At 43.3% G+C, this 23,146-nt stretch overlaps 2 protein-coding genes across 4 annotated transcripts in view; one reads left to right on the forward strand and one right to left on the reverse strand.

The window, feature by feature from the left end:
• PAN3 (poly(A) specific ribonuclease subunit PAN3) overlaps positions 1 to 11,308 on the reverse strand; it is a 59,946-nt gene extending 48,638 nt beyond the window's left edge. The window contains exons 1-2 of one of the 2 annotated variants that reach the window (XM_083609040.1): positions 9,975 to 11,308; positions 191 to 312 (exon numbers count right to left, since the gene is read on the reverse strand). In XM_083609040.1, coding sequence (XP_083465166.1) covers positions 191 to 312; positions 9,975 to 10,428 — 576 coding nt within the window. In that variant the 5' untranslated portion in view covers positions 10,429 to 11,308. The remainder of the gene's footprint in view (positions 1 to 190; positions 313 to 9,974) is intronic. The other variant, XM_083609041.1, reaches the window with a different exon arrangement.
• A 4,424-nt stretch (positions 11,309 to 15,732) lies between these two features.
• The window catches only part of FLT3 (fms related receptor tyrosine kinase 3), a 56,126-nt gene continuing 48,712 nt past the window's right edge, over positions 15,733 to 23,146 (forward strand). Inside the window, exon 1 of one of the 2 annotated variants that reach the window (XM_083609030.1) lies at positions 15,733 to 15,821. In XM_083609030.1, the coding sequence (XP_083465156.1) occupies positions 15,767 to 15,821 (55 nt within the window). In that variant the 5' untranslated portion in view covers positions 15,733 to 15,766. The remainder of the gene's footprint in view (positions 15,822 to 23,146) is intronic. The other variant, XM_083609029.1, reaches the window with a different exon arrangement.

Consider the following 23,146-nt stretch of genomic DNA (forward strand, 5'->3'; position numbering starts at 1 on the left):
AAACACTGTGTTGATTCCTAGATTGGTTGGAAGAGTTGACTTACTGCTGCTCCATGTGAAGTAATAAAATACAGCAATCCAGAGAAATCTAAAATTAGCAGAAAACTGCTAGAAGTAAACTTATTTGCTGCAGAAATATTTTTAATCCTTGGTACATTTTAACCTAGCTGCTTACCAAATGAAATATTACCTGCATCATAGGATACTTTGCTTCAGCAGGACTTCCAAACCCATTAACTCCGATGAAGCTGGTGCTGAAGTAGGAGTCTGTAAGACTAGCTTCAGCCAGGGCACCTCCATCCATGCCTGCAACTAAGAAAAAGAATAATCATTTAAAACTATCAGCCTTGCAGACCCTTCCCTGACCCCAGGAATTTAAGACGCAAAAAGGTTTTACTTCTCAGAATCAGCCCTTTCCTTAAAAAAGTGGCCCTAATAGTGCTGTGAAGCTTTTTTGTAATGATCTCCATGTGATCTTTTATATGTGTAATGTAATGTGATGTTTTTACTTCTGCCTGCCTAAATACACACACACACTTCTGTGAAACAGGAAGAAGCTGCTGTGGTAGGTCACTAAATAAGGATGACTACTTTGCAATTTCTCACCAACTTGGGAGTGAAAAGCAGCTGTGCTGGGCAGGATACGAATGACAAATGTCCTACCACAACAATAGTTATATGCACAGGTAACACCGTGCTGCGTTTTGTTTAGCAAAATGTGCAGCCTGAACATATGCCTCTTTCACACACACACACCCCCCTCAGCATCAATATTGCTTTAACCAGGTGAAGGAAGGGAACACATGTGCAAACCTGAAGCCTCCAGGGCTACTTGTCCCTATGCCACAGGGACAAATAGAAATGAATAAGCGAAACAAGGGCTGGAAAACCATGCACCATGTGACTGGTGGTACAGATTAAATTAAGTAAAGGGTCAGAAATGTGTTTAAGGGTCTCAAGTAGAAATGCACTTTTCACCACATATTGAAAAAGTATAAATGTTAATTTTAAGTACTAAGCACAGCAAATGAAAGTGAGAAAGAGCTAACGGCAGGATGTACGGAAGAGATAATGTTCAGGAAATACCTGCTACTGAAGGTACCTGAAGTGCTGTTGAAGAAGTAGGTTTTAAAGAAAGAAAGGGAGACAAATGAGACAATGGAGCTTGTTTTGGAATAGTACAGCAAAAGGCAACAGCAGGAGAAGGAAACAAAGAGCCTGTTCAGGTGTTATCCCAGTCTCACTCATCACCAAGATTCATTATCCTGGGTAAGGAGAACATGTGTTAAAATACCCATAGGCTCTGCCAGTTGAGATACCAGTTTCTGGATGTGGGGGAGGAGTTATGGTGAGGACCATTTGAACCCATAACCTACTCCTAATCTCATGACAAAGATGGCAGAACAACCTAACAGGCCCAAAGAGGGATTAAACAACAGGTGTTATGTTCTTATTAAGAAGCCCTACTTGAATCTTTAGTTAATGAAATTGTTGGCTCCATCACTTTTAGCGTAAGTGAAGTCCGTAACCGTCTAGATTGAAAAAAATTAATGTTCAGTTCTGTAGAAAGGTTACATCACACTTTTTATAAAAAAAACTGAACGGGTAGAGCTGTGAAATCTAGTGAAAGTGCACCAGACACAATTTTCAGGGGGTTTTTTAACAACAACTTAACATTTTCAGCACATCAGTTTTCAAGCATGAAAAAAATTAACAAAATCTTGTTACTTGCAATCTGCGCTCAAAATCTGCATTAATAAATAGGAGGGCATATATAACTAGAGGAAATTGTTTTTAGTTTAGCAGGGACAGTGTTGGTTATGTGGAGCTTACGGCTGACCTATTTCTGCTAGAAACCTCAACCATATGTTTGTATCAAGAGCATTATTTGTGTTCCTCAGCACTGTGCTAACTCACTACATTGAGCAAGAATGCTGCATCTTATGTTCTTCGCCCCACCAATATGACTGTGAAAACAAAGCTCTTCAATATATCTTATTTTACAAATAACCAGAGCCTGTGTTAGAGGACAGTTGACAATTATTGCTTTTAGATGCCTTAAATTAAAATCATTTCAACAGCATAAGGCATATATCAGTTATAGCCTTTTGAAAAAAGACAAACAATGGGGAAGCATTTTCTCCTCAATGCTAAACGATTGTATATGTCACCCAATCCTAAAAGCACAAGGCAACTAATATGCTTATACAGATAGGCAACTGAACACATAAAACAAAATAGGCAGTAATTTTAAGTAGCTTCCTATGAGCTTAGTTCCAGCCCCCTAGAAAATATATTCTGCTGTTTAAAAAAATCTACAGACATTGGCTTTGGTGAAATGCCAGGGAAACAGTTCCATCATTGTGGGCAGCCACTGAGCAAGTCCTCTATGTGTCCTTACCTTTCAAACATGGGTAACATATGGCACTGTTAAATGAGCAAGAGTGGTAAGTGCTATATATTAAACAAGATCAACCTATACAACAAGTAACCTGGAAAATGAATTTATCTAAAAGACAGCTAGTAAACCTCCAGATGCTGAGAATTCTCATATTTTGGTAGTCAAAAGCCCACACCAACTGGCCTTAAGCCAGCGGTCTTGAGCTATTTCAGTCTTGGGACAAATGTAAGATGGAATTCATTTCTATTTTTTTTACAATAATGTATGTACATGCACATGCACACACCTTCTTTTCTGCTTCTTTTCATATCCTCCTCTGTCTCTCAGACAACTATGCATTCACCACTAGAACATCTATCTCAGAATGCAGAGTGGGGGAAAAATTTTGAAGTTCAGGACCTTATTATGGCTAGCCCCACAGTCGCACTCCCAAGGAGAGTCAAAACACAGGCAGCTGTGTTGTGCTGTTATTAAACTGGTTCCCAAATTCCACTCCCACATAGGCTTCTTGAAAATTGGTGAGGGTCTTGGAGGACCACTTAAAGGTTTTCTGCCTATTTTAGCAACTGTAATACACCATGCTAGATGCTTGAATTTTAAACTGTAATGTTACACACCCCAGGCAATCTGAATAAAGCTCACTGACCACTACATTATTATATTACACACCTAGTTTCCTGGGAACCAAAGTAAACTATGTAACTCAGCAATGCTTCTTTCTAACTGCATAGAGTCAACATGTTAAACCATTTAACTTTAACATAAGATATTCCACTAGCTGAAATGCAACCTTTAGTTTTTAATTAGAAATGAAGACTATCTTCAAAGAAGCATTGCCATTTAAATTACTGGTGTGAAGCATGAATCCTATCAAAGAAAAAGAAAGTAGTAAGCAGCCTATGATTATTTCCCTCATTCTCGAACTACCTCCAGACAAATGTCACAAAATTTCTAGACCCATTACAATCTCCTTCACTTGCCAAAGCAAGGAACGCCCCTTAATGACCCTGGCACTCCAGCAGATGACATCATTATTCCTGTTCTGAGAAGAGTACCAGAGCTGCATACTCTTCCATTACATCACCAATTTTTACTCACTCCATAACCAGGTTCTGTGTCACAGTAACCCACCAACTGTACAGAAGAAATCTTTCATTTTTCCTCTTTCACACTCTTAAGAAGTGCTTTGAAAGTCAAAATTAAATCATTCCTGGCTACTGGGAAGGTTTCACACTAAATAAAATTATACTGAAGTCAAAGAACACAAAGGGATACAAATAAGCCACTTTCTCAAGCAGTGTCACGAGTTGAAATACAGGCATCCCCACACTTACGCAGGATCACTCGCATGCAACCGCTTATACGCACAGCACTGGGAAATAAATAGAGTAGTACCAAGAAAGAGCTGGAGAGCCCTCTTGGCTTATGAGGACGTCCAAAGAGGCCGTCAGTGAGGTTGGAGGCAGCCCTGAAGAGATCAGAGGCACAGCGGGGCTTTATTTAGGCTGCTTAGCCTCCCTGCCTAACAGCTGATGCATGGGTAGCGCAACAACATCCACAGCCACTTTTCTGCACGTCCTCCAGCCTCCCCCCAGAGGATTGGATTGGAGAATGCTGTACACTAGGAAAAAACTGGTGCTTATAGTCTTTTCAGAGGGTGCTCCCCATTTACGCGATTTTCCCTTTTGCGCGTGGGAGCCTGGAACGTAACCCCCACTTAAGTGGGGGAGGGTTGCCTGTATATATGCATCAGGGCTAAATATCTGTAACAGCAATTACTGGCCCGCTTTCAGATATAAGTCCCATGGAAGGCCTACTTGCCAGTAAAACCTAGACAAGGCAATGCAAGGAATTCATCTAAAGATGTAAAGTGTTCAATCCAATGCACATGTACTGCAGCATGAGCCTCTCCCAACACCAGCATTACTTAATAACTGTAGGGTAGGGGGTTTCTAAACTGTGGCACACAAATGAACAGTCATTAAGCTTCATTCAGGTGGTCCAAGGCAGCAACTTCAGCATCTAGCACAGCACATTACAATTGCTAAATAACAAGCAGAAAAAGCAGTACAAGATCACCCTTGGCAATGTTTAAGTGGTTGGGGCGTTGGGGGTTTGTGAACCACTGCTGTAACAGTGAGGATTCAAATATAATACAGTGGAATCTCTACTCATGTACGGAATCCATTCCGGAGGTCCGTTTGTGAGTCGATTCGGGTCGCTGGTAGAAGCGCCGTTCTACACGTGCGCATTTGGGGGCAGCACCATTCTGTGCATGTGCAGATGGCAGAAGCCGCTTCTGCACGTGCACGAATCACAGCAAACCCGGTATTTACTTCCAGGTTTGCTGCGGTCGCGAGTCGAATTGTTCGCGAGTAGGGGTGGTGGTCAGTCGAGGTTCTACTGTACAGATAAAGTTGATTCTATATAACACATAAATATGTTACGAATTGATTTTTTTATGGATAGGTAAACTAAATGATATGGTGCTGCAGCAGTCATTCTGCACCATACACTGGAGATATGTTCCATATCTATATGCTTCTGTTCAGTTCGTTGGGGGGTAGGGGAGAGACCCACTTAGCAGCAACTAGGTCACAGTAGTTCTCAAGAATTCCAGCTGGAAAATGCCAGAAACATAAAAGCAGTTAGATCAATTTACTGTATTATTCTCACATCTGTACAAAGAGAGGTATAGGATGCTTTAAATTAACTGCATATAAATGAGTACAAATGATGTGGCTGTTAACTCCTTACCAATTTTAGTAGAAAGTGAAACACATAAGCTGGACTGACCCAAATACTCATCCATGCAGGGTGAGTAATAAGTACTCTACTTCTTGCAGTGCTTTATCCAGTCAATGCCCTAGTATTTTAACAGGTGTGCTCTCTCTCTCTCTCTTACTGGTACTGAAGTAAAAACACAATATTTACCTCTCTAGCCAGTTTAAATTATCTCCTGTTCCCAGAAACCTTAAAAGTCTCCAATTATCTTTTGCAATCAGATATCTTAGCCAGCCCCATGAAAGGTTTGAACTAACCTGTCTAAAGGATTATTATTGTCTTCACAGAAGAAGTCTACTCATCTACTCTAGTAGTTAATACAGCTGAAAACACTACCATCTGCCTACCAGTTTTAATTCTATCATCCCTTCTTCTGCTCCTCCCCATTTCCCCAACAAAACCAGGCAGCTTCTATTTATTTCTCTACATTAATACTGATTTTCTCTAAATGCAAATCTTCATATACATTCAAATTATAAGACCTCCCACTCTGAAAACTCAGTGGTACCTACAATCTAGTCACTAGCATTGCTATCCATTAAATAAATCATACAGCATTTAGAGTAATTTAAATCATCATATTTTTCATTCATCATTCTATTATTTATTAAATTTGTATACTGCCATTCATCTGAAGATCAAGAGCGGTTCACAACTTACTATTCAAGATTTTCTTGTATTTAGGCCAAGTGACCAAATATGTAGCATACTGTACTTATACAGAAACTATACATCAATCACTAAAGTAATCACACTTGAACAGTCACACATATGGTACCTCTATCAGAAGTACAAAAACTGTACAATCATATGTGCGTTTATACAGAAGACTCAAACTTTCAATGTGACTTACTCCAGTGTAACTGCACATACAGTTGCAATCTTTAACATATACTGTACATTTTCAAACTGCACCAGAGTAATCAAAATGATTGAATACCTTGCAGCTGTGATAAAACTTGTTTTCATAAAGCAACAAAAATTAGTCCATTTTAAAATTACTCTTAATGAATGTGTCCTGCTTCCTTGTTTTTCCTTTGTACCAATCTAGTCTAATATATAAGCATTATATTAGATTCGGTAATTAAAAGCACTCAGTATCAAATGTTACACCTTCCAAAAAATTACTTCAAACATGCTACCACAGATTCCGGCATACTAGGTGACTGGGCGTATTAGACGACCCCCCAAATTGGCAGCTGCAATTTGGGGGTTCGTCTTATAAGCCCAGTCTTATACGCTGGGCAGGAGCAGCGGGCTCCGCTCCAGGAGAAAGCTTTCCCCTGGAGTGGAGCCCGCCACCCACTGCCCATACCCGGCGTATAAGACGACCCCCGACTTTTTAACCTCTTTTCCGGGGTTAAAAAGTTGTCTTATACACCTACGGTACATAAGATTAGGCCTCAGTGAACCTCACTAAACAGATATTAATGTCCAGTCTGCACTTGAGCAACAGAAACTTTTATTATTTCAGCATTAACCATGTTGATTTTAAAAGAAGTTATATACATTAAAACTAACCTTAAAGACACTAAATCATAAACAAATTGGTATGATACAGAACAACTGCTTTTTAGGTGGCATGCAAAAAAAAAATCAAGTTATTTCTCCCTTGGCAACTATTTTAATAGGTGTTGGTCTATAAATACACAGATGAGTCTTCTGAAATCATCCACTTAAGTTGAATAATTGTACTGAATAATATAAACATAAAAAGCTAGAATTAATTTCATTCCAGATCCAGGTATTGTACTATTATTTTTAGGTGCATCAGAGCACTGTTTAATATTAATATTTTCTTAATTCAGCTCCAAAGTTCAAGCACTGCTTCTTTTTTGTCGTTCTAAAAAACTGATTGGCACATTTCAAAGATGTTCTTTTGGGTTGCTGACACCTTGAAAGTAGTCCTGTAAAATATGTCTCTTTATAGCTGAGAGGCCATCATGCAGCTATCATGACAAGACCTCTTTTGAGCACAAGACAACTCAGCATCTCTGAAAAGATAGTGTAATGCAGTAACAACTGCTGCTGCAAATTTTGTAGGAATTCAGCACACAATTATGGATGTGAAATGTAATCTGCACAGAGCATTTGAATCACGTGGCATAGGTTATAACATATAGAAAGCAATAGCTTCTCTTTAGTGGTCAGAGGCTTGTTTGCAACAGCACAACACATGGCCAATTGCTGTCATGTGCTTTATCTATGCATGGCAAAAAGATGGCAAGCGTTCTTGTTTCTAGGCTCATGTGGCCTACCTAAGGCTGCAATCCAGACCCCTGGCTGACATTAGCATGGCTTAAGGGTGCAACCGTAAATGCCTCTTTGTTGTGCAGCTTCCAGGCTACTACAGTGAAGACGCTTGGATCAAGCCCATTGCCATCAGATGACAGCAGCAGGCCTGGCTTAGGATCCTGTAGATCCTGTGGTGGCTTAGCCCTGCTTATCCCCCCAAATACCAGATTTCAGGGGTTTCTATTGACTACCTCCATTTGGGTGGGTGCAACAGAGTACTAATTGCTAGAGGAGGTCACCCAAACTTCCACTGCCCCATCCAAACTTCCACTAGGACAGCAGATCTGTAGATTATTGGAAACCTCTGGCTTTAGCTTACTAAAAACCAATACAATAAAATGCAACTAATTTTTCTTAAATTGTAACTCTCTTACTGTGTGGCTTATGTCCAATTAAGATAAACACTTTTGCATCCAATTTGCAGAGTATCACCATGAAGACACCTGATGACTGCAAACTAGAAACTTTATTATTTAGATGAAGTAACACAAACAAGTCAGCAGAATCTAATATGTAACTATGGGATAAAATGGGGCAGCAGGCTAGAATGCATGAATGGTGCAATTCACATGACTACATTTTCCACAACACAATCCCATTCTGCAATCCCCTCAAGGCAGCAATCAATCAGTATTCAAACCCTAAAACAGGAGTTCAAAGTCAGTTTAGCAGCCATACTACTATGCCATTTCCAGCAACCCAAGAAAAATCATCATTTTTAAAATGTTCAAAATTAGTCACTTGCATTATCTTAGTTGTTATCCTTACTACAACTCTGTAAGGTAGATCAGTATTACCATACATATTGCTGGTGAGACAACTGAGGCTGAGTGGCTTGCTTAAGGCCACCTAGTGAGTTCAATGGCAAAGGCAACACTCAAACCATGAACTTCATAGCTCAGTCTCTACACCAGCTCTCTAGATTAGGCTTCCTCAACCTCGACCCGCCAGATGTTTTGAGACTACAATTCCAATCATCCCTGACCACTGGGCCTGCTAGCTAGGGATCATGGGAGCTGTAGGCCAAAAACATCTGGAGGGCCGAGGTTGAGGAAGCCTGCTCTAGATCATTCAAGCACTGGACTGATTCAAAAACCTAAGTTCTATGTGGGCTTCCACTGCAAGATGAATACACAAAGCCACTTTTCGGTGGGGAAAACATCCATGTAAAACTAGCCTTTTTAAAAATAAGCAACCATTCTAGCAATTGTAAGTAACTGCAGGTCATACCTGCAGTCTACCCTGCTTGAATTAGACAGGTACACTGCTAGTGACAGTCAATTATTTGAAGAGATCTTTCCTTAGGAATGTTTCATCTTGAACATTCTACCAAAAAAGGAAATTTGTACCAGTCGCTTTTTGTGTAATGTGTGCATGAGAAAATGGGTACTAAAGAACTCTTGTTTTTATTTATTCCTCTGAAAATTTGAACCAGAACATTTTTATTTACCTTTTATTCATTTCTTCTAACCGTCTGCAGGTGATTGAGAGTTCACATTAAAACATTTGATCAAATCTAGAGCTGTAAGCATAAGTTGACACGAAGCGAGCAGAGAAACCTACAGCTTTGTTGACAGGAAGAGCATGACAAGTCGTCAAGCCACACTTCAAAATATCTCCCAACAAGCTTTGTTGATTCATTTTTACATAGTGCTGACTGATTAGCAGCATCTTCCCATCAAATAACTTGAGGTGTTACGACAATCTTTGTTTCATCACATCTGGAACACTTGCAGAAGGAGCTAGCGGTGCTTTTGAGTGTGGCGGGGGAGCCAGGTCAAGTTCTCACAACTTATATTCTCAAGCAGTACTCCACTCCATTGCAGCACAAAGAAAACCACATTATAGAAGCAGGGGGAAACTGACAGACCAGGATTACTAACCCAAACCCAGGATACACTTGGTGGATTCCAAGCATATGGATGATGCACTAAGCTATCAATCCTGTCCGGATTTTCTGAACGGGCAAGAAATTGTGTCTCCCACAACTGCTTTACTGTTTATCCTCCTTAGCAGTTGGTTTTATTTTTAAGTCGTTCTCTCCATCATACACCCCACCAACATACTTAGTTCCAATCTCCTTACCATTATATATATCTCACCACACCTCTTTTTGTCACTTTTTTCCAAGAATCTGTGTGTGTGTGCGTGTTTGTGCACATTATTTGTTATCAGGATTCACGCGACACCCCCTTACTCTACCTGCCATGTGGGCGAAGGAGAAGCATTAAATAGCTTCGCCCTCTCCCGTTTTCAACAAATTTTACCTCACACGTCGAAGGTTTCCAATCCCTCAGGGGAAGCAGGGAAACGGCCTCGGTGAGCCACCCTCCTAACGCCCACCTCTTCCCGAGCATCTCGACTGACACAGCCCTGGCTCCTCGGTGGGAAGGCCGTGGGGCCTGGGCCTGGGGCCAGAGACTCACCTGGAGCCTTTCCCGGTCCCTCCCTCCCTCCCTCCCCGCCTCGATGCTCCCCGTCGCCCCGCACTCACTGGCCAGCCGGGGCCCGTCCAGCCCCGCTCCGCCGCCTGCTCCGCCGTGGCCGCATCCTGCGCCTCCTCCCAACAGTTCGGGGGGTTTCTTAGGCCCCACCACGGGCGCCGCTGCCCCATGCCCGGAGTAGCCGCCGACGTGCCCGGGCGAGGCGGCCACGGCCGGGGCAGCGGGGCCCGGAGGGAGCCCGAGCGGGAGCCCGCCGAGGGCCACAGGGGGCGGAGGCCCAGGGCAGGCGGCCGAAGCTCCGCCGGGCTCCTCGTGCAGGAACTGGCACTCCTCGCCGTAGAAGCACGTCTTGTCCTTCGCGTAGTAGCGGCAGAACTTCAGCTTCACCCCGACGGGAGCCGCCGCGGCCGCCGGCCCGGGGGGCGGCCCCACCGCCGCAGCCGCCACCGCCGCCGCGGCAGCCGCCACCACCGGGGAGGAGCAAGGGATCCCGCCGCTGTTCATGGCGGCCGCTACAGCAGCGCGGGCAGGGCCGAGGCCGCCTCCGGAGGCACCGCCGCTGCCGGCCGCAGCACCATCGGGGGAGAGGCGGGCGGCGGCGGCAGCCCGGGTCCGGTCGCCGCTGTCACAGCCTCGAGTTCCGGCGTCGCAGGCGGGGGAGCGTCGCAGGCGGGCAAGCGCGCGCGGAGAGGGCCGCGGCTGCTTCTCTCAAGTGGGTCGGGCGAGCCCGCCGAGGAGTCCGAGGCGAGGGATGGGCCCGCGGCGGACGCGGGAAGCTGGGCCCTCGGCCAGGCTGATTGATGGTCCGGCGGCGGCGGCGGCGGGGTTGTTTATTCCATTTTCCTCTTCCTGAGCTGCCTCCTCGGTGCGCCTGCGCCGCACAGGGGCCCGCTGGGTAATCCGGGCCTGGAGCAGGCGGAGGCGCGTGTGGAGGCCCAGCCCTTGCGAGGGAGGAGGCGGGGGAGAGAGAGGCAGACCAGGTTTCTACCGTCACAAGCGGCGCTGCTCCCATTTCACGGCCTTCGAAGCCCGCTTTTTAAGATTTCTCACGGGCAGTGCTCTCGTTAGGGTCCGCAGAAGCTCTCCTCTGCCGTTTCTTTCGCCCAGGATAGCCAAACACTCGGCCGCCTCGGGACAAGCTCTTCGTGCTGAGCTGGGCTTTAGTCCGAGGGTAGGGAAGTGGCGGCCTCCCAGCTGTTGTCGGGCTGCAGGTCTCCTTCTCCCTAACTGTTGGGCGTGCTGGCTGCGGCTGGTGGTGGTGGGAGCTAGGGGTCCACACGTTCCTCACCCCGGCTTTAATCCGTGAGCACGTGGGGCCCCCAGTTTTGCAGCAGCCACAATTAGGGCTGCGCAAATGCGTCGATTGTGGTTGTTCTCATTTTCTTATTTTTCCAGTCTTTGTTCTCCGCATGGCCACATCAGTTTGTGATGTATGTGTGTATACATGCAGTTAAAAGTTCTCACAATTAATTGGCATTTTAATGCGAATTTATCCTAATGGAGTTGTATGCAATTTCCCCTAACACTTGCACTTTTGCAAAGCACTTTCCCCTAATGCAATGCGCTTAGATTTCATTTTTAGTAATAAATGTGTTTTGATGCACAATTTACCATGGGTGTAGTCAGGATTTTTGTTAGGTGGGGTGGGGCAGAAACGACGTGATTGGTCAGTAGAGTACTGTATTTCTATTGTTTTACTTGATCGAGGGGGGGGCAGCTGCCTCCTTGTTCACCCCTTGACTACGCCCATGCACTTTGCCCAAGAATATACATGTTTTTAGCACATTTGTTGGCTGGAGAATTGCATTGCACAATTCATGGAAGAGTGAATTTTGGAAGTGCCGTTGATGAAAAGGTTCTAAATAAATCTCTGCAGGTTACAGCATAACTAACTGGAGGGCCTTATTCAATTAGCTTGGTGAGCGGACTTATTATTTTTGTTAATTTATGAGTCGCCTTTCATATAAAATGTCTCAAGACAATTTACATACATATCATAAAGACACAAATGGGTTTTTAAAGCAGTACAAAAACAAGGTATGTAGGTTCAAAAGCAATACAAAATGAACACAACACCTTTCCTATAGATATACTGACTCCATTGTTTATGGCTTTGTAGGTAAAAACAAAAATGTTTAATCGGTTTATTTGTTGTAGTTTGTTTGCTGCTAATGTAAATTGTGCTGCTGGATAGGTTTTCTCATTAAGCACCTTCACTGTTGCATTTCGCAAAATACAGAAATACACTTAGCAAACTTGGTGCGTGTGCTGATTTGGAGTAAGGAAACCACTCAGAAAGGTTAAGCACCTTTCCATCCCCACATGGGCATAGCCAGGATTTAAAACCTGGAGCTGCTTCCTGTATAGTGTACCTGTATAATATATCAGTAATATATTCTACAAGCTTTAAAACATACTGGGTGCACACCTAGAAATACAAGGTATGTATATATTATGCTCAGGGCCTTTTTCCGCAGAACTGATAAAAATATAACAACCCACAGTATCTCAATACAATAAACACATTCATAATAAGGGAATGAATTGTCCATTCAATAAGTTTATCAAAATATAGGCATAGCAACAATCAAGCCAGTTGCCTAAATCAATTACTTGATTATAAGAATATTACAAATAGCTGATGAAACTATTCCTAACTATTGTAATTCCAAGTTATCTCGCTCCATCTGTTGTCCTCTCATCTTTTCACAGGTTCTGGCATATGTTAAGTGGTGGGGATATTATTTGGCATTTTAGCAAGTTGGGTACGACATCACACAAATTGTTTTGTGTTTTTTTTGTCACCACACCACCCTTTCGACTAGACCGTAGTTTGTGCACCTGATAGTCCTCTGGCCTGGTTTAATGGCTTGTTGAGCTTATTAAGCCCTTGTTACGGCTCTTAACAGCTGTGCCTCCCAAGGTTGCTTCATCTCCTGCTTTCCTTTCAGTGGGGTGAGGATCCTGGATTCCCACGTGCTCTGTAGCTGAGTTGAAACCATTATACTCTTCACATGCCTGCTCAAATTGCCATTGAGATTTCTTGTTGGTTGCTTGGCCCTTTTGAGCTCTACAGTTTCATCCCCTGGGGTTATTTGGCAATACAAACACATAGAAAAGGAAAATGTGCCTACAAAAAATGTTGATAAGAATAGTTGGAGTAAACAACTAGGGTTTCTTGAGTGTTCAGCCTGAATTGTTTGCAGAGATTAGACGGTGGTATGTAATGAGCATTCGTCCCAATTTGCAGATAGGTTAGAATCAGGTCACATCCACACCAGGCCTTTAAAGCACATTTCTTCCCCCCCAAGAATCCTGCAAACTATAGTTTACCTCTCACAGAGCTACGATTCCCCTCACCCTTAACCAAATGTAGTTCCCAGGTTTCCAAGGCTTGCACTGTGGCTGTAGCTGTCATGTCACACAAGTGCTATCCCACGGTTTCAAGTTCTTTTTCCCATCACGTTCCTTATCACAGAAGGATAATTTTTGGGAAATCATGTTTGTTCTGCAAGAGCTACAGATCAGCTTTAATTATGGAGCCTGAATTTGCCAGGGTGTGGTTGAATCCCACTCAGAATTAGTGACAGTCTTGAAGCGCTCTAGGATAGGCTGTGACTTAGGACCAGCTAGGTGACTATCAGGCATTGGGGATCCAATCCAAATCTGTACTTGGCAGGGGAGCACTTCCAGACTGCTACTGTTTTCGGGTGCTGTTCAGTCACATCCCTGATATGCACTAATAACAATCTCACTTCTCCAAGCAATAGTCCTCATCTAGCCAAAATGATACCATCTCTACATACAAGAGAGAGTTGGCAGCAGGTTTGGGGAAACCCGAAAATTTTCAGAAAAATAAAAATGTTTCCTTAAGGCAAGCGGAATGAGAACTGAGCATTCTCAGTGACCCTGGAATGCTGTGTGACTCTGGGGACGGAGGACAAATCAGGTGGGCGGGCGAATGGTATGGAGTATCCCTAGAGGAAGACATGACTGACTGACTGACTGACTGAACAGTGAATAGGAGCACTCCACGCCTCAACATTTTGTTGCAGGACATGCTTGTTTACTTTGTAAAAGCCATTCAGAGAATTGCTTACAATGTGGCAAATTACTTTGTCTAATTTGGCCTTCAATCCCTAGCAAGGAGAAATTCTGTCATGTGCTAGACGGGCTACAAATTTTCACAGCGAAAATATTTCTGCAAACCAAACAGCTTTTAAAACCTATCCACGCATACCACAGAGTGGCGTGCTACTTCCACTTAAGCATCATGTTCAGTGGAAATATGGTTCGCGCCAAAAAAAGACGAGAAACCTACTTTGGTTGGATGTTAAATGCCTTTCACTATCGACTTCTGCTCAGCAGATAAGCGCAATCAAAGGTTGTGGTCCTCAAACAATTTCCCCTCCAGAATAGGGCTGTAGAAATTAATGACATCTCAGGTGGATTCACACTTTCATTTCCCTTATCAGAATACTTTGTGAGTTATCCACAATAACTCATACAACCACAAGTGTCAATGAGCAATTTCTGGAAGCATACGTAGATATACCACTTACAGATAGGTAGCCGTGTTGGTCTGCCATAGTCAAAACAAAAAAAAAATTTTCTTTCCAGTAGCACCTTAAAGACCAACTAAGTTAGTTCTTGGTATGAGCTTTCGTGTGCATCTGACGAAGGTATCTGACGAAGTGTGCATGCACACGAAAGCTCATACCAAGAACTAACTTAGTTGGTCTTTAAGGTGCTACTGGAAAGAAAAAAATTTTTTTGTAGATATACCACATCAGTGAGAAGCAGCTGTAAGCAACCCTTTTATATATGTGTGTGTGTAGTGTGTTCCTGTGTTAACAGATCCGTGATATGGAGATAGCAAAACTTCTGAGTTTGGGTGTGTAAAATAAATCCATCCTAAGCACTTGACGACTGACACCTTACGGGAAGAAGGACCTGTTACTCTCCATATGTTGTTGTGGTTAAATTTATTACTTGCGCTTCACCAGCAGGTACTAAGGAGGGTTACAACAATTTAAAATTCAAAGCAGTTAAAACAGATTGCAATAACGGATATGGTGGACCCCGAAAAAATATGTATCAGATATCAAAGTCCAGACTAAAGAGGTGTGTCTACTGCATTTGCTGGCAGCTGTATAGTGAAGAAGCCAAATGCATCAACTTAGGTGCTGTTACAGAGAATTGCCTCTCCTGGCCCATGATTCCTCAAACTTCTGAGGGAGGTGGAACTACCCAGAGGGCCTCATCTTTTGTTGGACGCCATCAGCTTCAGCCAAATGGTGAATAGTCAGCTTATGTTTTAGTCCAGCAATTTCTGGAAGTTCTCCACTTGTCTCTTACAGCCTTGTCCAGCATCCAATTAAAGTAGGATATCTGGATTTAAATGTGCTTGGTCAATGAGAGAAAGTTAGTTTCAGTTCAAGGGTCCTGATTTAAGTGGGGTTTTGGACTTGAGCCCAAATTTATCTGCGGACAGAATCCTTCAGTACATGGTGATGATTACAAACGCTGATGTTGCCATGAGCTATCTAAAGCCTGCCTTTTATTAAAAGGTTGCCTCATTCTGATAATTCAGTGACATGTGTCATTTGAATATAAAAGCTCTGCTTAGATACCTGACAATTATTGAACTATCACACCTATCATATTTAGTTATTATAATAGCTATGAGGAGGCCTCTTCAGGGTTCTTCCTGAAAAAAAAAAAAGCTATTTCAGGTTCATGCTTCCCCCCCCCACCCTCCGCCGCTTTTTTTGAAGAAGTGGTTTACGCTACACAGGCTGCAGTTTCAGACCCTGAGCTCTAACAGAAGCACACCACAGCTATGAGCATGCATCAGGCAGGCACCTGGGCCAGCAGAAGCCAACTGCAGCTGCTTGGTAAGCATAACCACTGACTTCAGTGGAACCAGGATGAATGCTCTGGCCTCCTGTTTGCTTTGGATTCTAGCTGAAATAATGCCATTTCCTCCTTTCTTCTTCTCATCCAGATGTTCCCTCTCTCCTTTCCCACCTGCCGCATTCATTCCCTCCCTCTCTGAACTCTTCTTTTCCCCATTCCCTCTTTTTCTACTTCCTTTCCCTCCTGTCTCCTTGTCCTCCTCCTCTTTCCCCTTTCCCCTCCATTCTCCTTGCTGCTCCTATACCTTTCTCTTCTCTCTGTTTTCCCTGACTAGAGAGAAAGGTTTTGCCAACATAATGGATGTGTAAATGCTACTGATTGCTTACGAAAGAGGTAATGCAATGACTTCCACTAGAAAAGCTTCTCTTGGCACAGTTGCAGTGGAAACTGTCAAAATGGGACCAATGTTTTCGTAAGGAAGAATGGAAGTGGTGATTCATTATTAGCAGTGGTCAACTTGGGACTTTCAAATTTCAGCAGCAATGCCGAAATTCAGCGCTTCTTCCAGTCCATTCTGAGTCCTTGTTGTTGGTGCCCTCTGCAGCACTCAGTGCAGCCAAACTGGTCATGCACCTCTGCTCTCAGATTAGATTTGGGCTGCGTTGTCAAGTGATGCAAACAGTGCATGTTCAGGAAGCTGCAAGCCTTAGATCAAGGATGAGGAAACTATGCCCCTCCCGATATTGTTGGACTCCAGCTTCCATCAGCCCTAGCCAGCATGACCAATAATTGTGGAGGATGGGCGTTGTAGTCCATCAACATCAAGAGGGACACAGGTTCCCAAACCAAGCCTTGGAGCATTATCAGAAACATGATTTTTCAATCTATGGCAGTGCTTCCCAAGCCGTGGTCCCTGAGCTTCATTCAGGTGGTCCATGGCATGTTCACATTAAATATTCATAGTGATTCTCAAATGTATTTTTCACTCCTTTATTTCTTTTATTGACTTTAATTGTATTACAATTTGAATTCATTGGAACTGAGAGGTAATCAGAGTTCTTAGGGCATGGAGTTCCACATGCAAGCTGCCACCACAGAGGTCAGATCCACACCATACATTTAAAACACATGACTTAACCCAAAGAAGAAGGGACGCGGGTGGCGCTGTGGTCTAAACCACTGAGCCTAGGGCTTGCCGATCAGAAGGTCAGCGGTTCGAATCCCCGAGACAGGGTGAACTCCCATTGTTCGGTCCCTGCTCCTGCCCACCTAGCAGTTCAAAAGCATGTCAAAGTGCAAGTAGATAAATAGGTACCACTCTGGTGGGAAGGTAAACGGCGCTCCCTTGTTCTGCTCTGGTTCTCCAGAAGCGGCTTAGTCATGCTGGCCACCTGATTCAGAAGCTGTCTGTGGACAAATGCTGGGTCCCTCGACCTATAGAGTGAGATGAGCGCTGCAACCCCAGAGTCGTCCACGACTGGACCTAATGGTCCAGGGTACCTTTACCTTTGCCTTTTACCCCAAAGAAACCTAGGAACTATAGTTTGTTAAAGTTGCTGGGAATTGTGGGGGGTAAACTACAATTAAATGGGCTGGAAATGTGTTTTAAATGTGTGGTGTGTACACAGTTGTTGAAGGGTGATGTAAGACCTAATGTGTATTGCTATTAACCTTATTACTGTTTGGGGGAAAACCCATGTGAAATTCTAATGGACTCCAGTGGAACTCTAGTGCAGAGTTAAAATATCACATGTCTTTTGTTACAAGGGAGAAAGCAGACAATCTCCGGTCTCCTAGTTTATCCATCCCATTCTCTCCAACATTTGTTCCAATGCACTTGCCTGCAGGGCTGGCAAAATGTCTCTGCCATGCCAATATATATATATGATTTCTTACGGGCTTAGCAGCTGGAACATGAGCTGTTACACTCTTATCTTCTGGTTACAGATAGGTAGCCGTGTTGGTCTGCCATAGTCAAAACAAAAAAATTTTTTTCCTTCCAGTAGCACCTTAAAGACCAACTAAGTTAGTTCTTGGTATGAGCTTTCGTGTGCATGCACACTTCTTCAGATACCTGTGCAAGTTTCTTGGTGAGGTTGATGGACTTCCATTTCATGCGGCTCAATGTGGTGCCTTCCATAGTTCCAGTTACAGATAGGTAGCCGTGTTGGTCTGCCATAGTCAAAACAAAAAATTTTTTTTCCTTCCAGTAGCACCTTATGATCTACTTTAGCCTGTCTTAGGACTTGGCTTGGGACTCTCAGTTTGCTTGGTTCATTTTCATGAGAGGACATTTGCACAAGGTCACATATGCTGAACTCTGGTAAAAGTGTTGAGCTTTGATTGATGCTTCCTTGTACAATGCAACCCAAAGTATTTTTACTGAGAAAATTTCATGGAGTACAGTGTACAATATTCCTATCCATGTATGCTTGGAACTGTGGTCAACATCTCTTTTGCATGTAGTACAAACCAAAATCTCATCCAAACTTAAGAACCCAACAAAATTAGTGCAGCTAGAACATAATTTCACTGAGGTCCTTGCTCCTCTTATTGTATGTTCTAAATCAAAATTCAACCCAGATCTGTGTATACTTCCCTGGAAGTAAATCTCATAGAATACAATGGTGCTTCCTTCCCAGTAAATGTGCATACGGCTACAGCCTTAACCTTCAGGAGAAAATACGCAAAGTGCTTTCCAGAGAGTTCGCTATCAGTCCAAATCTCCCTGACGCTCTCCAAGATCAAACTACTTTTGCAAGTTTAAAGCAGACATTGGTTGTGCGTGGTGCTGCTGGCTGGCTGGCTGGCCTCGCATGATAATATCAGGAAAGCCTGTCAACTCCCTGGAGCAGTTTTGCACTAACATTCCCCTTTTTAAAAATTAAGAAGAGATAAATGAATGGATAGATGCAGAAACACTCTTGTGTTGTTTTTAGAGGGGCAGTCTTCAACTCACTTTTACTCAGACTATACCCATTGGAATGAATGGACCTAGCTTAGTCATGTTCATTAGTTTTGATGGCTTTATTCTGAGTAAAATGAGTAGACAATCACCCATGATATCTATAAAAATAGGGATGGATGGGGAACCTGTGACCCTCCAGATACTGTGGGACTTCAACTTCCACCAACCCTAACCCTTGACCATGCTGGCTGGGGACTGATGGGACTTGGAGTCCAACAATATCTGGAGGACCACCGGCTCTCCATCCCTCTTAAAAGGCAGACCACCTGCCTGATGTGCAACTGAGTCAGCAATCAATTTCCTGGCATGTACTTGGTTCATGTGCAAAGTTGGGGGTGATCTTGCAAGCTGAGCTCTCAGCTCTCTTTATGCAATGCAGAACTTCAGTCTTCCTCTGGTAGGCTGCTCTCTCTATGCCTGGAGCAACGGCCCCTTCATTTTTCCTCAATCCAGTTTCTCTCCTCTCTTTGGGTCTTTCTTTCCAACTCCTTTAGAAGTATTTCTTGAATGATTTTAACTCCTTATCTCCTTTCTGGCCCATCTACACATTGTCAGGATTTTTGCTCCCCACTCTTACCTGCCACAGCTTTGTCTAATGTGGGTTAAACAAATTCTCAGAGAAGGAGCTCATTGCTATGTTGTGCACCTAGCCTATGGCACCTCCTTCATTTGTCTGCTTTGCTAGAAAGTTGACATCCACCAACTGGAGCCAGGTGCCAAACAGTGACTCAGGTGGGTGGACACAAGCTAGGATTTAAGGAATAGGGTGCTTCTGAGCAGATGCTCAGACCATTTATTATAATAATAATAATAAATATTTTTTCATTTATACCCTGCCCTTCCCGGTTCAGGAAACCGAGCTCAGGGCGGCTAACAACAAATCTAAAACACTTAATTACAGTGGTATCTCGGGTTACATACGCTTCAGGTTATATACGCTTCAGGTTACAGACTCCGCTAACCCAGAAATAGTGCTTCAGGTTAAGAACTTTGCTTCAGGATGAGAACAGAAATCGTGCTCTGGTGGCGCGGCGGCAGCAGGAGGCCCCAGTAGCTAAAGTGGTGCTTCAGGTTAAGAACAGTTTCAGGTTAAGAACGGACCTCCGGAACGAATTAAGTACTTAACCTGAGGTACCTCTGTAATGCTACAAAAAAACAGCATAAAATACGTAAATTATCAGTATGCACAAAAGCCCTTTCACACATAAATCAACATCTGCCTTCCCCAGCCCCCAAACCACTTTTCTTTGATAAAGCAAATTCTGTACACACTGTACATTTAAAGCACATGGCTTCTCTCCCCCTTGCAAAATTCTGGGAACTGTAGCTTACCCAGCACCCTTAACCAACCACGGTTCCCAGGAGTCTTTAAAAGATGTCGTGTGGTTTGAATGTATGGTGTGTATGCAGCCTTAATTTGGGGAAAGGGAAACTTTTTGTTCGTTGCAATTGTTACAGTGCCCAAATTATAAACATTTGCCGATTTCCTGCAAATCACTCATGATCTCGCTTCTGTGCACCCTTGCTGTACATCATCTAGCACACTGGTGCTGCTGAAATATAGGTGCTCAAGAGTAACAAAACAGGCCCAGCAGCTGTTCGGCTTACCAATCTTAAGAGTCTTCATAAAAAAGTATCACCTTCTTGGCATGTTGTCAGAGTTGAAGATTTCAAAGCCAGACAGCAATAAAACCAAGCAGGTTTTGCAGTTATTGCGGTATAATGAGCTGTTGTCTTGTGTGCACATGTGCTCTAAGCATCACATGCAAACGTTGTTACTACCATGTTGTACTCTCACATGTACATGGGTGTGTGAGTGGGTGTGCTGTGAATGTGGATGCATACTCACTTGGCCAACACAGTGAGATCTTTTCCTAACTGGTGGCAACATTCAGTGTGATGGACTGAGGGAAAATGGGAGCCGCCCAGGTAGGTCAACAAGACAAGATTCATTTAAGATATAACTTGCTTTTGTCACTGAAATGTCTGAGACTGAGTGGATAATTATTTTTCCTTTTAACTCAACATCTGGCTTCATGAATTTGCCTGTCCCATTCAGCAGAATGATTGCACTCTCAAAAGCATACCTGAGCATGTTTAGGCATTGAAGAGCTGCCAACTGTGCTAAATTAGAAAACATCCAGAGGCAGAGACAAGTTGGATCCTGACTATTAACACCACCAACACACACACTTTTGCAAAACAAACAACATGGCTCTATGAAGTTAATTCCCACTGAGATTAACTTGGTACGGTACAGAGATAATTCCTTGATACAGTACGGGGATTTCCGTTCCCAGTGCGATATAACATGCAACCGTTGATAAATGCACACCCACCACGTTGTATGATATTTAGGATGTAGGTCTTGTGTTATTCTAAAAGGGTAGTAGTATATGTTGTGTAGGTATATTGCAATAATGGAACTTTTGATGTAATATCCATAATATATTATTTAAAAACAAAAAAAAAATTTCCTTCCAGTAGCACCTTAAAGACCAACTAAGTTAGTTCTTGGTATGAGCTTTCGTGTGCATGCACACTTCTTCAGATACACAGATACACTTCTTCAGATGCACACGAAAGCTCATACCAAGAACTAACTTAGCTGGTCTTTAAGGTGCTACTGGAAGGAAAAAAAATTTTTTGTTTTGACTATGGCAGACCAACACGGCTACCTATCTGTAACTGATATTATTTAAAAGATAGGATTAGCATGTCATTCTCTGCTGGGTGTTATTATAAGTAGTTAAATATGAAGCTGGCAATGTTGTTGGAAGGAAAGCAAAGTAGTCTTGTTTAGGGCGATAGGTCTTTTGGAGCTGTAATGGATGGAATGTATTTTAAATGTTAAATTTCTTTTTTAACCGTTGCTACTCAAATACTTGGCTAGGTTAGGAATTTCGTGGTCAATATTTATGACCATAACACATCTTTTTTATTCTATTATTTATTCATTTATTCAATTTATATACCGCCCTATACCTGGAGGTTTCAGGGCGGTTCACAAACAAGACCACAACGTATAAAATCAAACCAAAACCAAAAACCCAATAACCCCACCCCCAAAAAGAACCACATTCTAAAAGGGTGTTGGATGTCAATAAGATCAACCAAAGGCCTGGTTAAAAAGGAACGTTTTTGCCTGGCACCTAAAACTGTGTAATGAAGGTGCCAGGCGAACTTCCCTGGGGAGAGCATTCCATAGACGGGGAGACACTGCAGAGAAGGCCCGTTCTCATGTTGCCACCCTCTGGACCTCTCAAGGAGGTGACACACGAAGGAGGGCCTCAGAAGATGATCTCAGGTCTGGGTAGGTTCATGGTCCTTGAGGTATTGTGGTCCTGAGCCATTTAAGGCTTTATAGGCCAAAACCAGCACTTTGAATTGGGCCCGGAAACTAATTGGTAACCAGTGAAGTTGGACCAGGATCGCTGTAATATGCTCAAACCGTCTTGCTCCGGTGAGCAACTTGGCTGCTGAATTCTGCACTATTCATTTATTTATAATATTTATTTACAACAGAGCAGCATAGAGTCAACAAAAGAAGTGGGTCCCACAACCAAGACTGTATTTGCAGTATTAGCAAATACTTTAAAAAAAAAATTAAATACATGCATAACTCCTGTTACACATGAGCAAAGCTGCTTTGGCGCTGTAAGAAGAGTGTGCTGGATCAGGCCCATCTACTCCAGCATCCTATTCTCACAGTGGACAACCAGTTGCCTTGGGAAGCCTGAAAGCAGAACCTGCTTGTGGTCCCCAGCTATTGGCATTTAGTCAGAAGAATACTGCCTCCAGCACTGGAGATAGAATTTACCCATTGTAGCGAACAGCCTTTGCAGAAGAAAGGGACAGATCCACTGATTTCCCAGCCTTGTGCATGCAGCCTGTTGTGGAACCTTATGCACACAAAAAATAACGTGTCTCAGCAGAGATGGTGAGGATGGACCCATGACTCTGCTTCTAAGTGCCCAAGCAATAATTAATTACTTCCTCATGACTATCCACTTTTTATCTTTGTGATCTCTGGCCTGCCATTTCTGCACCTGGAGATACTTATATATAGCAAGCAGTCTGTGGCGCATGTGCATCTCTGGAGAGGGTACAACCCCAGGGAATCCCCATGCTGCACAAAATTATGATAGTGAATGTATAAATATTCATTTGTTCAAGCCAAGATTCCCAGCGTGTTTTGAATTTGAATTGCCCTTCAGCAGGAAGGTTTTAAGAAACAGATGCAGAAAATGACAAGTGTGCTTCCATGGGCAAGACTGCCAGTCAGCTGGTCCGGGCAGTGGTGACCTCAAGCCCTACTGAATTCCTCTTAAGACAGGGTTCGAAACCTGCAAAGGAAAAATTACTCATCTGGTGGCGTGATGGTGTCAGGTGATG

This window comes from Podarcis filfolensis, assembly GCF_964270895.1.
Source record: "Podarcis filfolensis genome assembly, chromosome: 4".
NCBI classification, from domain to species: Eukaryota; Metazoa; Chordata; class Lepidosauria; order Squamata; family Lacertidae; genus Podarcis; species Podarcis filfolensis.